Source organism: Trachypithecus francoisi, unplaced genomic scaffold, assembly GCF_009764315.1.
Source record: "Trachypithecus francoisi isolate TF-2019V2 unplaced genomic scaffold, Tfra_2.0 Lachesis_group3, whole genome shotgun sequence".
Classification (NCBI taxonomy): Eukaryota; Metazoa; Chordata; class Mammalia; order Primates; family Cercopithecidae; genus Trachypithecus; species Trachypithecus francoisi.
The window spans coordinates 87,428,709-87,444,070 of record NW_022681468.1 but is presented as its reverse complement, the minus strand read 5'-3'; the positions used below and the strand labels follow the sequence as shown (position 1 = coordinate 87,444,070).

Here is a 15,362-nt window from a genome sequence, read left to right as displayed (position 1 = left end):
AGGCAACAATCCTTTTCACTCAGGACTTTGCAACATAAAACGGAAACCAGTATTAACTCATGAAAATGCACATTCTAAGCATATAGAAAACCAAAGTATCCTTGTAAACTATTGTGAACTAGTGTTGTATACGTATGTACATATAATGCACATATTCCACTAAAATCTAATAGATATTAAATTATTTGAGTGCATGGATGATGGGCTTTTGTTTCAGTTCCTAGCACATTGATCTTATGGTCCTATTGACAGAAGTTACTCATCCTAGCCAGGCATTTGTTACCTTTGTCCCTTTAATCAGGTGATCAGGTGTTATAACCTTACCTGGCTTGGCTTACCTAGAACAGGAAAAGGTATTTCAACAAACACTTTGCTCAATGTAATTGCTCAGGTATTATTTGCAGAAAGAGGACAAAGGTGGACAGTAACCAGGACTGTCACCTGTCACTGACTGTTGTAGGCTAAATAATTGGCCCTAATTTGTCATTCCTTCTCACAGCCACATCCTTGCTACGGCAAGGTGAAAGGAGTGTATTTCCCCATCATCCTTTGACCCTGTACTTGGCGAGGTGGCTTGCTTTGGTTAATAGTAAGTGGGCAGAAAAAAGTGTGTCAGTTTTGAGTGTACATAGGCCTTTAGAAGCTCCTAGTGTTTACTTCTTGTGCCTTTGCCAGGTGAGCTGGCTCATCTGAGACCTGTAAAGAAACCAAGCCACCCCAGTTAATCCAGACCTACAGTGATAAGCAGAGTCAACTATAGAATAGTGTTGTTGATTAAAACCCCTGAGTTTTGTGGTGGATTGTTATACAGCATTATTGCAGCAATAGCCAACTAATGAAGTGCCAAGGTTTTCACAAAAGTATATGCAACAAGATGGGATTAAGACTCTCATGGCTAAGGGAGATCAGAGAGATGGCAGTCAAACAGTAGTGTTTTTCAAATATGAATAACGTATGCCCCTTTCAACAAATGTTCTTGTACACTCTCCATATGACCTTTATGTTAACTATGTACATATATAAAACTAGAGGCTGGGTAGGTGGCTTAGGCCTGTACTCCCAGCACTTTGGGAGGCCAAGGCAGGAGGATCACTTGAAACCAGAGTTGGAGACCAGCCTTGGGGAGGGGGCGGGGAACAAAAAACATAGCCAGGCTTGGTGGGACACACCAATCAATTTCAAAAATGGAATCATTTCAGTTGTCATATCAGAAGCCGGAGCGAGAGGTAAGTCTGCATTAACAGAAGGACTATGTGGGAGTAGAAAAGGTGGCCTTCCTGGCATGTGTCATGACACTGCAGAAGCTAGACTCTAATCCAGCCCAGGAAGCCTACCGAGAAAATGCTGCCCTCCTGCGTTTCCAATTTAAACATGTCCTTAGACCTCACTGCAAATGCACCATGATGACACACAACTTGGCAGCACAGTGAGTGGAGTTTATTTTTATAATTGGTAGAAAATTGACATTTAGATTTCAAAACTTATATTACAAAATCATCAGCAGCAGTCTTAAGCATTTCAACAATGCTGATAGATTTCACTTTGCTAACACAAACAAGGCTATTATACCATGTTCGAAAAGCAAGACTTGTTCCAAGAGGGTCTATTATTATACATCTGCGTCACTCCTCAGGACCCGTTTGTGACTGTGTCTTCTTCCATCTCTTCTTCACCATCATCAGTGGGCCCTAAAGAAAACCACACAAGCAAAAGTAGTATCAATTTTAGAAATCTATTCCCTTAGCATGTGCGTGTTCGTTCTGTGGCCACTGTTTGTTAGGCACTGAGGTAGGTACAGAAAGATCAAAAGCAACCCCTGCCTTTGAGGAACTTATCGTCCAGGGACAGTCTAGTCTGTCTTTGGCAGGTATTGGAAGGGATGGTCAATTTCAAAGGAAAGGGGTCACAAAGGTTTCAAAATTGTTACCTCCCATTGTAGTTGATGATAATTCATTTTTGGTGAAGGTAAAGTCTATACTCATGTGCTTTTCATGGCACTACTGTAGGCAAAAAAACCGGAAATACTCAAAAACATTTGGGCACCCACTACATGCCAAATACTGGCAACAGTTCAATGACTTTATTGTCTCTAAATTAGGGAAATATGGCAACAACTACCAAAAAATGTTACATTTGTTCAACAATTTATGGCAGATATTTTGGTCAATGTATTCCAGAGGGAAAAAAAGTTGTAACTCCTTCAATTGTTTGGGAAAATTACTCAATAATGTCTCACTTAACATCAGTCAGCTGAATTCTTGTACTGGTTTCATCATTCCATCCGTTGCAATATGGTATTTTGATTGAGGGCATGAAGAAAATCTGGCCACACAGGCATATAGTTAGAAAAGGGAGGAAGATTTTAATAGCCTGTGCAGATAATGATGGATGTTCTTTTTAGATACCATGGTAAAACTTGACAAATGGTAGCTTCCTAAATGTTAGATGGCAGTGTAAAAGTCTGAAACCTTATCAATGAACTTTTCATACTCTTATTTGGTTTATCTTGTACTTTGAACAAATCTTTTACCCATACATGATTTTGTATCATTTGGAAAACAGTGGTTCACCGACTTTTGCAGATCTTTCAACCATTGAGCCATGTAATTACACAACATCAAAAATGTCACACCCATTAATTCACATGCATTAACATCACTATTGAGTTCCCCAGAAAAGTCTTGAAGTACTGGGAAGCTGGTAGGTTATGCCAGTGAATACAAGTTTTCTAAATTTTAATTTTTGCTTCAAATCTTGAATTTTCAATTATTTTCCTTGAAGTGACAGGCTCACTTCATCATGTTTGAGAAGACAAGTAGCTGCCTCTCAACTGAAATGACTGCACTAGTGCATGGAGATAACCACAAAACTCAAGTATGCAGACATGTGCATCCCCTTTCTGTCACCCAGAATATCAAAGAGATGTGTGCTCGAGGAGTGAGATTTAATTATCTTTACTGCTGCATCCAGGACACTCTTAAGTGAAACTGGTATGCACTCTACTGGGAGTGCAGAATAGGGAAGAATATAACAACTATTATTTAGGCTGCTGCCTTGACTCCTACTGTGCCAGCGGTTCTACCCACTATTGCTCCATCAGTGCAAATGTTCATACAAAAGCAAGTAACACCTTGGTGTTATTAGATAAAAACAGTCTTCGGCCAGGCATGGTGGCTCACACCTGTAATCCCAGCACTTTGCCAGGCCAAGGCGGGTGGATCACAAGGTCAGGAGATCGAGACCATCCTGGGTAACATGGTAAAACCTTGTCTCTACTAAAAAAAAAAAATACAAAAAATTAGCTGGGCATGGTGGCAGGCACCTGTAGTCCCAGCTACTCGGGAGGCTGAGGCAGGAGAATTGTGTGAACCCATTCCTGCAGTGAGGTGAGATCGCACCACTGCACTCCAGCCTGGGCGACAGAGCAAGACTCCATTTCAAAACAACAACAACAACAACAACAAAAACAGTCTTCACCTTAGACTCCTGGAAGCCCACAAACCATACAGTAGAGAATTACTAGTTTTAAAATACGTCTTTTTGGCCGGGCACAGTGGCTCATGCCTGTAATCCCAGCACTTTGGGAGGCTGAGGCGGGCGGATCACGGGGTCAAGAGATCGAGACCATCCTGGCCAACATAGTGAAACCCTGTCTCTCCTAAAAATAAAAAAAATTAGCCGGGCACAGTAGTAGGTGCCTGTAATCCCAGCTACTTGGGAGGCCGAGATCACGCCATTGCACTCCAGCCTGGGCAAAAAGAGTGAAACTCCGTCTCAAAAAGAAAAAAAAAAATCTTTTTCATTTTTAGTTCCCAGCTGAAACATTATTTCCCTAGGAAACTTTCCCCAATATAGCAGTCTAAGTAGAGGTCCCCAGTTACATTCATATCAAAACTTGTAAGACGTATTTCAGTATTTTTTTTTATATCCCTAGTGCCCCACATGCTGCCTGGCATAAAGTAGGCATTCAAATGTTAGAACCGTTACCACTTATCAAAAACTCGCTAATGTTGAGCCCTGTGCTAAGTTCAGTTTCTTAGCCTTTCAGCAACCTTTTGAGGTTTGGTACTATTACTATCTCAGATTTAAAGATGAGGAAAGACTTGAAGAAAGCTGTCCAAAGGCAGAGCTGGTGAAGCTAAGATTTGGGCCTCGGACTGCTTGGCTCTAGAGCCTGTGTTCCTAACTACTGAGCTATTATGCACACACACAAATATATATAGGTGAAAGTCCACATGGCTATCTCTGGTGTTCAGTTCACTCCATTGCTGAAGTAATGCTAGCTTCAACTTTTACATAAAACCTCCCACAGTGCTATGACTTAACTTTCTTTATGAATTACTTTTTTTTTTTTTTTGAGATGGTGTTTCGCTTGTTGCCCAGGCTGGAGTGCAATGGTGTGATCTCGGCTCACCAACAACCTCCAACTCTCGGGTTTAAGCTATTCTCCTGCCTCAGCCTTCCAAGTAGCTGGGATTACAGGCATGCACCACCACACCAGGCTAATTTTGTATTTTTAGTAGAGACGGGGTTTCTCCATGTTGGTCAGGCTGGTCTTGAACTCCTGACCTCAGGTGATCTGCCTGCCTCAGCCTACCAAAGTGTTGGGATTACAGGGGTGAGCCACCGCACCCAGCCCATCAAATACTTTATCTTCAAAGAGCATTTAAAGAGATTTCATATATTAGATTTGATGTAAGGAGGCACTATTCTAGCATTCGGGAGTTATGGCATCTAAATGGTTGTGAGAGTTACACTTTGAGTGTAACATTAATTTGAATGTACAAAGAACACCATTTGCTCACCCGATCTGCGTTCTCTGCCAGGGATCTGACCAGACTGCAGCAACCCCTTCAGCCTCTCCACTTCAGCTAGAGTTGAAGCATTTGCTATAGCATTCTGGAGGACAGACAGCAATGGAGATGGATGATTAACTTCAATCAAGTATCAACTACCCAGAAAACTAAATATCAATCACCTACAGAAATTCACAGCAACTTCTCCATTTGGAATATTGAACACTTCGGTGTTGGGGGAAGAATGTTATTGGCTCACAAAAATAAAACTAGAAGCCAAAAGACAAATTTCTAAAATTGGTGAAGAGATGCAGGCCTTCTTATAAAAGAGTAAATAATCAGTCCACATGTCCTAAAATTGTAGCTAAGTGAAGTAACTATTTGGAATTACGTTACTGAATAATTTAAGGAGGCAATATTATAAAACTAATCAGCCAAAAGGATTTGCCAGACAGCAAATCTATGAAAGTAAAAATTAAGGCAAACACTGAGACAGCATACTAAGGTAACTAACTGTTCAAAGTGATAAATGCACCCTGGAAAATGAGAAAGACAAAGCTGCCTCCACATTAATTAGCTTGTGTAATTTCAAGTCTGATCAAATAATAATTTTATGCTAGTTTTTCCTTAAACAGAAGTATTGTTGTATGCTAACAACTGTGGGAAAACGAAATCTGTAATGTTCAGAACATGTTTATTATCCAACTTTGTGTTCTGAACCCATCTTAGCTCGTTCCAGTCAAGAAGCCTAACACATAATTACCTTGATTGCTTCTACATCCCCTGGAGATGGCCCACCTTTCTTTTTGTCAGTTGGCAAACCAGCACCTGGATTAAAACTTAAGAGGGGGAAGAACATAAACTGTTAAAACTAGACCAACAGAAGTTGCTTCTCTTTTACTTTCAAAAGCTTTTGAAAGTAATTCAACCAGTGTAGTATCTTATCTTTGTTAACAAACTGATACAAGAACTCTCTCCTTCAGAAACACCATCCAGTTCATCTTCCTATATAGAAAATAGGATGTACATGGTATCACATTGAGACTGACTACTGAAATATTTGCTCTGCTAACCTGGTAGAAATTTCTTGTGATGTATGGACCATTGATGTACATGGACTATAAGCACTCAAATTTAACACCACATTAATATGTCAGAGTTTTTGGTTAATTTTGTAGGAGACGAACTGCCAGACAGATCAGATCATGTTTCTGAAGGTGAAGTAGAGTTAAGTTGGATATCCATGTCTTACGTTTTGCTTCTCCTGGCAATATCCTTTGCAAGCTGTGCACCCCGTTTGCCCTTGAACATTTTCTCTGCTTCCTGACGCTCCTACAGCGACACCACACACAGAGTTAATGGAAATAGGAATACCACATGCATTTAGATGCATTCCTCAGAAGACATGGAAGCGAACTCTCCTACAATACTCCAGCAGGCTGGTGAAAATACCAAAAAGCCGATTTCAAATTAAGAGAAGACACAGTGGTCTTCTTTCTTTGGTAAAGCTCCCTGAAGAAAGTTCACTCTCCTAGTTCCAAGGAGGGGATCCCAGGGAACTAAGAAGGCAATTAAATGAACAATAAAATAATGAACTCCTAATAAAGGGAAAAACCTTCCTAACAAACAGAGCTGCACAAAAGTGGGTTACATTAAGTTCTCCACTAGGAATGTATCTAAGCAGACAATCCACTGTTAAGAGTGTTCACTGTGGCCTCAACATTTTGCAAACTTTGGAATGGCCAGCATTACATAAAAGAGCTTTAACTTAAAGTTCTATCATAAACTCTGCTATTAGAAAAAAATCTGACGTAACATTTCCCCCCCATTTTCATTACAAACTAATGGTAAAATTTACTCATTTAGACAATTTTAATAATCAGTAATAAAAATATAAAGAAAAACACACAACTCTATAACGACTCACAAGCAACAGATTACTACTTACTTTTAGTTTCACTTTCTGGAAATCCAGTACTCTGACTTGTGGAACTTTATAAATCACATACAATCTGTAATGCTTCTTATTGGTTACCGGATTTCTTAGAATACTACGAGAAAAGAAGTAACACAATGGCAAACTTGTTCATGGCACAGCACTCAAAAGGTCTGTTTGAATAGTCTAAGGAACCTATAAATCAAGGGAACATTCACATTCTTCACATTTTAACATTGTAACAATTTACCATTAAGGAAATACATTCAATATTTCTTTGTAAAAGGCACTTTTAATTAACTGATTACATTAAGGTCAAGGCTGGTAAAAGTAATGTTATTTTAAAGGACTTCATTCATTTTGTCACAATATGTAATTCCCATACCTTAGGTAAGTCAGCGATTTGAGAGATGCCAGAGGGTCCAGATCACCCTGTAAAGTAATGGCCACAGGTAAGAACACGAATACCACATGCTATTTTGAGATCTGGAAAGGGAGAGTGCTTTTGAAGCAAGTTGTCTTTTATTTATTTACTTAACTTTTACTCTCTAGCACCAAGCCCAATACTAGCACATCACAAATGTTTAAATAATTTCTTTCTTTTCTTTTTTTTGAGACGGAGTCTTGGTCTATCGCCCAGGCTGGAGTGCAGTGGCACAATCTTGGCTCACTGCAAGCTCTGCCTCCCGGGTTCACGCCATTCTCCTGCCTCAGCCCCCTGAGTAGCTGGGACTACAGGAGCCCGCCACCACGCCCAGCTAATTTTATTTTGTATTTTTAGTAGAGACGGATGTCATGCGTGAAGAGACCACTAAACAGGCTTTGTGTGAGCAATAAAGCTTTCTAATCACCTGGGTGCAGGCGGGCTGAGTCCGAAAAGAAGGGAGATAAGGGTGGGGCCGTTTTACAGGATTTGGGTAGGTAAAGGAAAATTACAGTCAAAGGGGGGTTGTTTCTGGCGGGCAGGAGTGGGGGTCACAAGGTGCTCAGTGGGGGTGCTTTTTGAGCCAGGATGAGCCAGGAAAAGAAATTTCACAAGATAATGTCATCGCTTAAGGCAAGGACCAGTCATTTTCACTTCTTTTGTGGTGGAATGTCATCAGTTAAGGCGGGGCAGGGCATTTGCACTTCTTTTGTGATTCTTCAGTTACTTCAGGCCATCTGGGTGTCTACGTGCAAGTCACAGGGATGCGATAGCTTGGCTTGGGCTCAGAGGTCTGACAAGGGGGTTTCACCGTGTTAGCCAGGATGGTCTCGATCTCCTGACCTGGTGATCCGCCCGCCTCGGCCTCCCAAAGTGCTGGGATTACAGGCGTGAACCACCAGGCCCGGCCGGGGGCCTCACTCTTAATAGAAATCATATCCCAACACGGCCCTGCCCTGAAGAGAAACTGCTGGAACAGACACAAATTGGGTAGATGGCAGGGGAGGGGTGTGTGTGTGCAAGAGGCACAGTGAGAAAAAAATACCGATAAAAACAGGGAGAGCAGAGCCAGAAATTCTCAAAAAGCAAGCTGCCATCTTCAAATAAGTCACAAAAACCACCAGAGGGAGCTCTAGAGCTTGATACTGTTCTGCCCCCACTGAAGATGATCCAAAAAGGAATAAAGAACAAAGTGGTAACATTTGTTACATACACAGTGTAAAACATTATGGTGATGTAGTGATGGGTTTCAAAAAATAATAAATATGTAACAAGCTGAAAGGTGCTGAAATGTTGAAGGTCACTGTACTACTGTATTGTTTAGGAGGCTAAAGGTGTCAAAGTTTAAAATTAAATGTTGAAGGTCACAGTACAGTGATCTTAACATTTAATTTTAAAGTTTTATAAATATGTATGTTTTAATTTCTAGGATGCTAACTCAAGACTGAAAGAGAGGAAAAATGGAATGACAGAAGGAGAGCATGTACAATAAAGGGGAGAAAAAGGATTGAAGAATGGATGGTACAAACAGAAAACCCCAGAACAGAGAGAAGACAAACTGGAACACACCAGTAATTACATTAAACAGACTAAATATAAATAATTCACTTAAAAGAGCTTTCAGACTGGACTGTAAAAAATTCTAATCAGAGCCGGGCGCGGTGGCTCATGTCTATAATCCTAGCACTCTGGGAGGCCAAGGTGGGTGGATCACAAGGTCAAGAGTTCAAGACCAGCCTGACCAACATGGTGAAACTCTGTCTCTACTAAAAAAAAAAAAATACAAAAATTAGGCAGATGTGATGGTGCCCACCTGTAATCCCAGCTACTTGGGAGACTGAGGCAGCAGGAGAATCTCTTGAACCCTGGAGGCAGAGGTTGCAGTGAGCCGAGATCTCACCACTGCACTCCAGCCACTCCGTCTCAAAAAAAAAAAAAAAAAAATCCAACCATATTTCAAAATACAAGAGGTACAGAAAAGTTGAAAGTAAATTTTGGATGGAAAAAGATTTATCATGCATATAACTAACCAAAAGAAAGACTGTTTTGGTATATCAGGTAAAAGAAACCTTAAGGTAAACAGCATTAATAGAGACAGAGGGTCACAAAATAATAAAAAGGTTCCGTTCACCAGAAAGATATGAGTAATTCAAAATTTGCATGTATCAAATAAGGCAACTTCAAAATATACAAAACTAAAATTGACAGAACTTCAGGGATAGTCAAATCCACTACCATGCTGTGAGATTCTAACATACCTCTCTCAGTAACTGATAAGCCCAGTGGTCTTCATTTTTGCAAAGAGCTTTAAATACAACTATAATTTCTCTAACAGCACCTATCATGAGACACATTGCCTACAAATATGTATTTCTGGTTGAATACTTCACACACTTTAGAAAGGACATGGCCATGGACCAGTGCTTTCTTACATTTGTAGTCAAGCATCTCCTTGAGAATCTAAAGGATGCTACGGACCTCGTCCACAAGGAAAGGAACACAGTTCATTCTCAACAATCAGGAAAGTACAGGAGGAAGGTTAGGTCACAAAATTAAGTTATGCGATTTTTTTTTTTTGAGATGGGGTCTCACACTATTGCCCAGACTGGAGTGCAGAGGCATGATCATGGTTCACTGCAGCCTCGACTGACTGCTAGGGCTCAACTGATCCTCCCACTTCAGCCTCTGGAATACTTGGGACCACAGATGCACGCTACCACATCTGAGTTTTTTTTTTTTTGAGATGGAGTCTCACTCTTCGCCCAGGCTGGAGTGCAGTGGCATGATCTCGGCTCATTGCAACCTCTGCCCCCTGGGTTCAAGCAATTCTCCTGTCTCAGCCTCCTGAGAAGCTGGGATTACAGGTGCCCACCACCACACCCGGCTAATTTTTGTATTTTTAGTAGAGACAGGGTTTCACCATATTGCCCAGGCTGGTCTCGAACTCCTCACCTTGTGATCCGCCTGCCTTGGCCTCCCAAAGTGCTGGGATTACAGGCATGAGCCACTGTGCCTGGCCTTTTTTTTTTTTAATTACTTATAGAGAGAGACGAGGTCTCACTATGTTGCCCAGGCTGGTCTAGAACTCCTGAGTTCAAATGATCCTCCCACCTTGGCCTCCCAAAGTGTTTGGATTATAGGCATGAGCTATGGCACCTGGCCTACAATATAAATTTAAGCATCCAGTGTTTAAGTGAATAATTTAGGTTACAAAACAATATACAGTATTTCAATTATGTTAAAAATTGGATACACAGAGCAGAAATTTAAAAAGCATAAAAACAGTTCCAAGTGGACTGTTCATCTAATGTGAAGAGTAAAACAAGGTTTTTAGATTAGAACTGTTCAACAAGATTTAATGCACATCAGATATGTAATCTAAAATTTTCTAATAGCCATGTTAAAATAAATAGGTGAAACTAATTTTAATAATATGCCATTTAACCTATTACCAAAACATTACCATTTCAACATCGATATAAAATTACTGAGATAGTTTACTTTTTTTTTTTTGCACTTAAGTCTTTGAAATCCAGTGTGTATTTTATAGTTCTAGCACATCTTAATTATGAGTAGCCACCTGTAGTTACTGGTACTATATTGGACACTGCAATTCTAGAAAACAACATAGGAGTTTACAACCCTGGAATAGGGGAAGCTTAAACATCAAAAGGGCTACAATAAAGAAAAAGATTGATACATTGGACTGCACCTAAATTAGGAACTTCTCTAACAGGACATCCTAAGTCAAAGGGCAAGTAAGAGTAGGAAAATATTTGCAACATACAGCTGCAGAACCCAAAAGGCCCAGATCCTGAATTAAGAAAAAGACAAGCGGATACTGAGATCATTTTCTATGAGATTTTCTAGATTTTGTAAATTTTCTGGAGGAAGCACATAGTACCTTTAACCCCACCCACCAAATACATTTTCCTTCTGTGCAACTTACCAGTTCCACGAGACTATTATTGGTGAGAATGAGTTCTGTCAGACAGGGCAGAGCCTGATCAAGTCCCTCACCTATACGGCTAAAATAAAAACAGAGTCTTAGTGAAAGTGAAAATTAAATAAGCTCACAATTTTAATTACCTCCTTGCTCAGAGGATCTCAGAGAGACACAGATCCTTCATCCAACACCCTGACAAAGAGGAAACAAAGCAAAAAGAACCCTTTTCTGAGGCCACAGCGTCAGCGACAGAAGTGGGATTTTAGAACCCATGCCTATGGGACACTGCCTGGGACTAATTCTACTGTCACACTGTCTAGTGGAACCTGAGAAAAGGTGCAACTCCTGGGTGGCACAAACTACTTAACTCACTTCATGATTTTTTGTGCAGGCAGCGCAGAAATACAAATAATTCTGCATTCACAGCTCAGGTACAAGACACAACAACTATACTATAGGGGAATGGTTAACCTACGAGATATATTTCTATCTGAAGGAAATCCCACTCACCATCCAGTACCTTTAAAGGCATTATCTACACACCAAGTGCTTTTTTTCCAATAAAGTTTACACAGAGCTGATGAAGACAGGGTCAAAAAAGATCTCAATTTCAATAAGTAACAGTCTAGAAAGCTGCAGTTAAAAAAAAATGGCAGAGACGCTCAGTCAAAAGTATAATTGTTACCTTTATATATCCTTTTACTATGACCCCTTTGATAATTGTTCTAGAAGCCAAAATGTATACAAAGCAACATGTTTTTAATTAGAAACTTACCATGAAAATAAAAATACATGATTTCCAAACAGATACAAGACTAGACTAAAGCCAGGTTAATCTCTGGATCTCTATAGGAAAAGTGAAGTTCGGCCGGGCGCGGTGGCTCAAGCCTGTAATCCCAGCACTTTGGGAGGCCGAGACAGGCGGATCACGAGGTCAGGAGATCGAGACCATCCTGGCTAACACGGTGAAACCCCGTCTCTACTAAAAAAAAAATACAAAAAAAAAAACTAGTCAGACGACGTGGCGGCGCCTGTAGTCCCAGCTACCCGGGAGGCTGAGGCAGGAGAATGGCGTGAACCCGGGAGGCGGAGCTTGCAGTGAGCTGAGATCCGGCCACAGCACTCCAGCCTGGGTGACAGAGCGAGACTCCGTCTCAAAAAAAAAAAAAAAAAAAGAATAGTGAAGTTCATTTCTCATTTTAAGAAAAAACATGTATTGAACGTGGCTTCCATTATGGAAAAAATATTTTTTAAAAATATAAAAATTAAAAACAAACAAACATGTAGGTTTAACCGGTAGTACGTGCTACAACTTCTTCAGGGAACACTACAACATTTACCCTAGGGGGAAAAAATTACTTTCCCCTATAGGCACTTACCATATTCTGTTGTTGTTCACTAACAATGTTTTCAGTCTTCTCAACAAAGGAAAACCATCCAGTTTCCTGATCTCATTGTCAGAAAAATCAATAGCATCAAACTGGTCTAATGTAGCACCTAGATTTTCAATGACGGGAATTTTATACCCTGTAAAATGGAGGAAAAAAAACACACAAGAGGTATTAATATAACTAAACAGCCCCTTAAAACATTAGCAGTATTTCATAGTATCTGATTCCAGGCTTTGATTTATTCAGGAAGTATTACCTAGCACCTATGCCATGTCATACATGCCTTGCCACTGTACAAGATACTAGAGAGAAAATGCTGAACGAGTCTCAAGTACCCAGTGCCATGAAGCTTACAATCTAATGACAACAAGGACAAAAACAATAATAATGGGTGATAGAGGTAGCTAACATTTATAAGAACATTTACAAAGTGCCTCACACTGTTCTAAGTCGTTTGGGCTAGTTAAGCGGAATCCGCACAACAGGAATTTACACTTTGAGCTGCTTAGTCTCAGTGCCCAAACAGCGTTCAAACATTGTGGATAACAGTTCTCCACTCTTGCATCTCCACGGGCCAGATTCTTAGAACCCATCAGAACAGCCTCAAGATATGACAGTTCTCCCTCCCCTCCCCCAGCTCCAATTCAGAGTTGAAGAACTCAATAGTTTACTTAGAGTAATAAATCTGTGAACACTCAAATGTTAATTTGTCCAATTTGAGCACAATTATTGTGTTAGGCACTATAAGAAAAATATTCCGAAGAAGCAAGGTCTACTAAAAAAGAATTCACCCAAAGTTAAAGGACACAATTCAGAGCTATACTACACGTACTGCATCAAAATACGTATTCTCAACACTGCACGTCCTCCATAAAGAGAAATGGCAGAGATCATCAAAAGTGGTGAGTTGGGCCGGTCGCAATGGCTCAAGCCTGTAATCCCAGCACTTTGGGAGACCGCGGATCACCTGAGGTCGGGAGTTCGAGACCACCCTGACCAACATGGAGAAACTCTGTCTTTACTAAAAATACAAAATTAGCCGGGTGTGATGGCGCAGACCTGTAATCCCAGCTACTCGGGAGGTTGAGGCAGGAGAATCGCTTGAACCCGGGAGGCAGAGGTTGCAGTGAGCTGACATCGCGCCACTGCACTCTAGCCTGGGCAACAAGAGCGAAACTCCGTCTCAAAAAAAAAAAAAAAAAAGTGGTGAGTTGCTCTTGAACTGAATCTTTCTCTAAGAAACTTAGTTTCAACAAAATAAAAATACTGGGGGCCGAGCGCAGTGGTTCACGTCTGTAATCCCAGCACTTTGGGAGGCCAGCGGAGGCGGATCACTTGAGGTTAGGAATTCGAGACCAGCCTGACCAACATGGCGAAACCCCGTCTCTACTAAAAATACAAAAATCAGCCAGGCGTGGTGGCTCACGCCTGTAATCCCAACAACTCGGGAGGCTTGAGGCACAGGAATCACTTGAACCGGGGAGGCGGAGGTTGCAGTGAGGCGAGATCACGCCACTGCACTCCAGCTGGGGCGAAAGAGCGAGACTCCATCTCAACACAACACAACACAACACAACACACTGGGATTTCCCAAAGGTCAGCAAGAAATCTAAGCAGATCCCGCAGCGATGCTGCTCCAAAGCCATAGGTCCCCGTGGGAACAAATCTCAGGCTATGGTTGCATGGTCTTATCCCCAGAGAAGTTGCTCTTCACATCCTTTTTAAAGTCGTCTCCTGAAATGCCAACTAGCTAGCTGCCCTCCCAATACTTGCTAAGGTTGAAATAGTACAGGAATCTGAATAATTGCGAGCGCTTCCACAACTTACATACAGCACAGGGCGGTGCAAACCTGGGTCACACAGTTCAATTTTTAAAACGTTTTCATAAAGGGGAAACGCCAGACAAAGCTACTAAGTAGAAAATACTGGGAGAAACAATCGCTGTTGTTCGGGGACTTAGTTTCCTCCCTCACATTAGGAACAATGAACACATATCCCATCTACGCTCAAAATATCATCTGGCGGCAAGTATTAAGAACCAATCACTCGCCCTGCACTAGCGTTACAACCATTAACGAGCCGCTCTTCCGGGCCCTCAAACAGAGCCAACTGCGAAACAATCAAGCAAGGCCTAATAGAGCCCCACGAGTATGCACCAGGAAGTAATGAAGTCACTCGTGTCTGTCAAAAGGCACGGCGCTAACAGAAGGCTCCCAAGAGCCTAACGGGATGCTCATTTGGCAACCACAGCAAGAATCAGGCCCGGCGTTCCCTGCGCAGCCCGGTCGGAGCCCAAACAACCGGCCCGTGGGCCAAGCTCCGGCCTTCGGTGCACGCGGCAGAGCGCGGTTAATAAGGCGGCGCAGTGCCGCCCGGCGACTGGCCGCCCACGCCCTCGGACTCACCTCGGAGGTCCAGCTCCCGGTCGCGCACCGCGTTGGTGTACTGCGCCGCCTGCTCGATCAGCTCCGCCGTCAGCTTGACCATCCTGCTGCCTCCCGTTTCCTCGCGCAGTGGAAAGCCCGTGGCCTCCCGCCAGCGAGACGTCCCAGCGTGCCCCGCGCCCCACCGCCAGGCAGCACCAATCGCAGCCGCCGAGTGCGCGCGCAGCTCGCCCGCCAGACCGAAGCAATCGAAGAGCCACGCCTCCGGGGTCGTTCTTGCCGGAAGTCTTGCAGCGCGCAGGGGATGTGTCTGGTTCTGCGTTGTTTCCTGGGGTGTGTTTGGAGTCTGGAGAACCTATGACTCCAGACGTTGGTGTTTAAAAGTTAAGGCGAATGTGGAAACACCCGAGGGGAACTTTTTCATGCATTAGCGCACCTTGAGGTGGGACGGGAAGCTGTGACTGCTCTCCCTCCACCAGCCGGTG

The 15,362-nt window shown here is 42.2% G+C and overlaps 1 protein-coding gene across 1 annotated transcript; it reads right to left on the bottom strand.

The window, feature by feature from the left end:
- Window positions 1–1,415: 1,415 nt before the first annotated feature.
- Window positions 1,416–15,079, bottom strand: SNRPA1 (small nuclear ribonucleoprotein polypeptide A'). Its single transcript, XM_033188815.1, has 9 exons — window positions 14,899–15,079; window positions 12,482–12,629; window positions 11,106–11,184; window positions 7,118–7,164; window positions 6,745–6,847; window positions 6,049–6,128; window positions 5,560–5,635; window positions 4,806–4,899; window positions 1,416–1,688 (listed from the first exon to the last, which is right to left on the bottom strand). The coding sequence occupies exons 1-9, from the start codon at window positions 14,978–14,980 to the stop codon at window positions 1,630–1,632; spliced, it is 768 nt and encodes a 255-aa protein (XP_033044706.1). The 5' UTR covers window positions 14,981–15,079; the 3' UTR covers window positions 1,416–1,629.
- Between the last annotated feature and the right edge of the window lie 283 nt (window positions 15,080–15,362).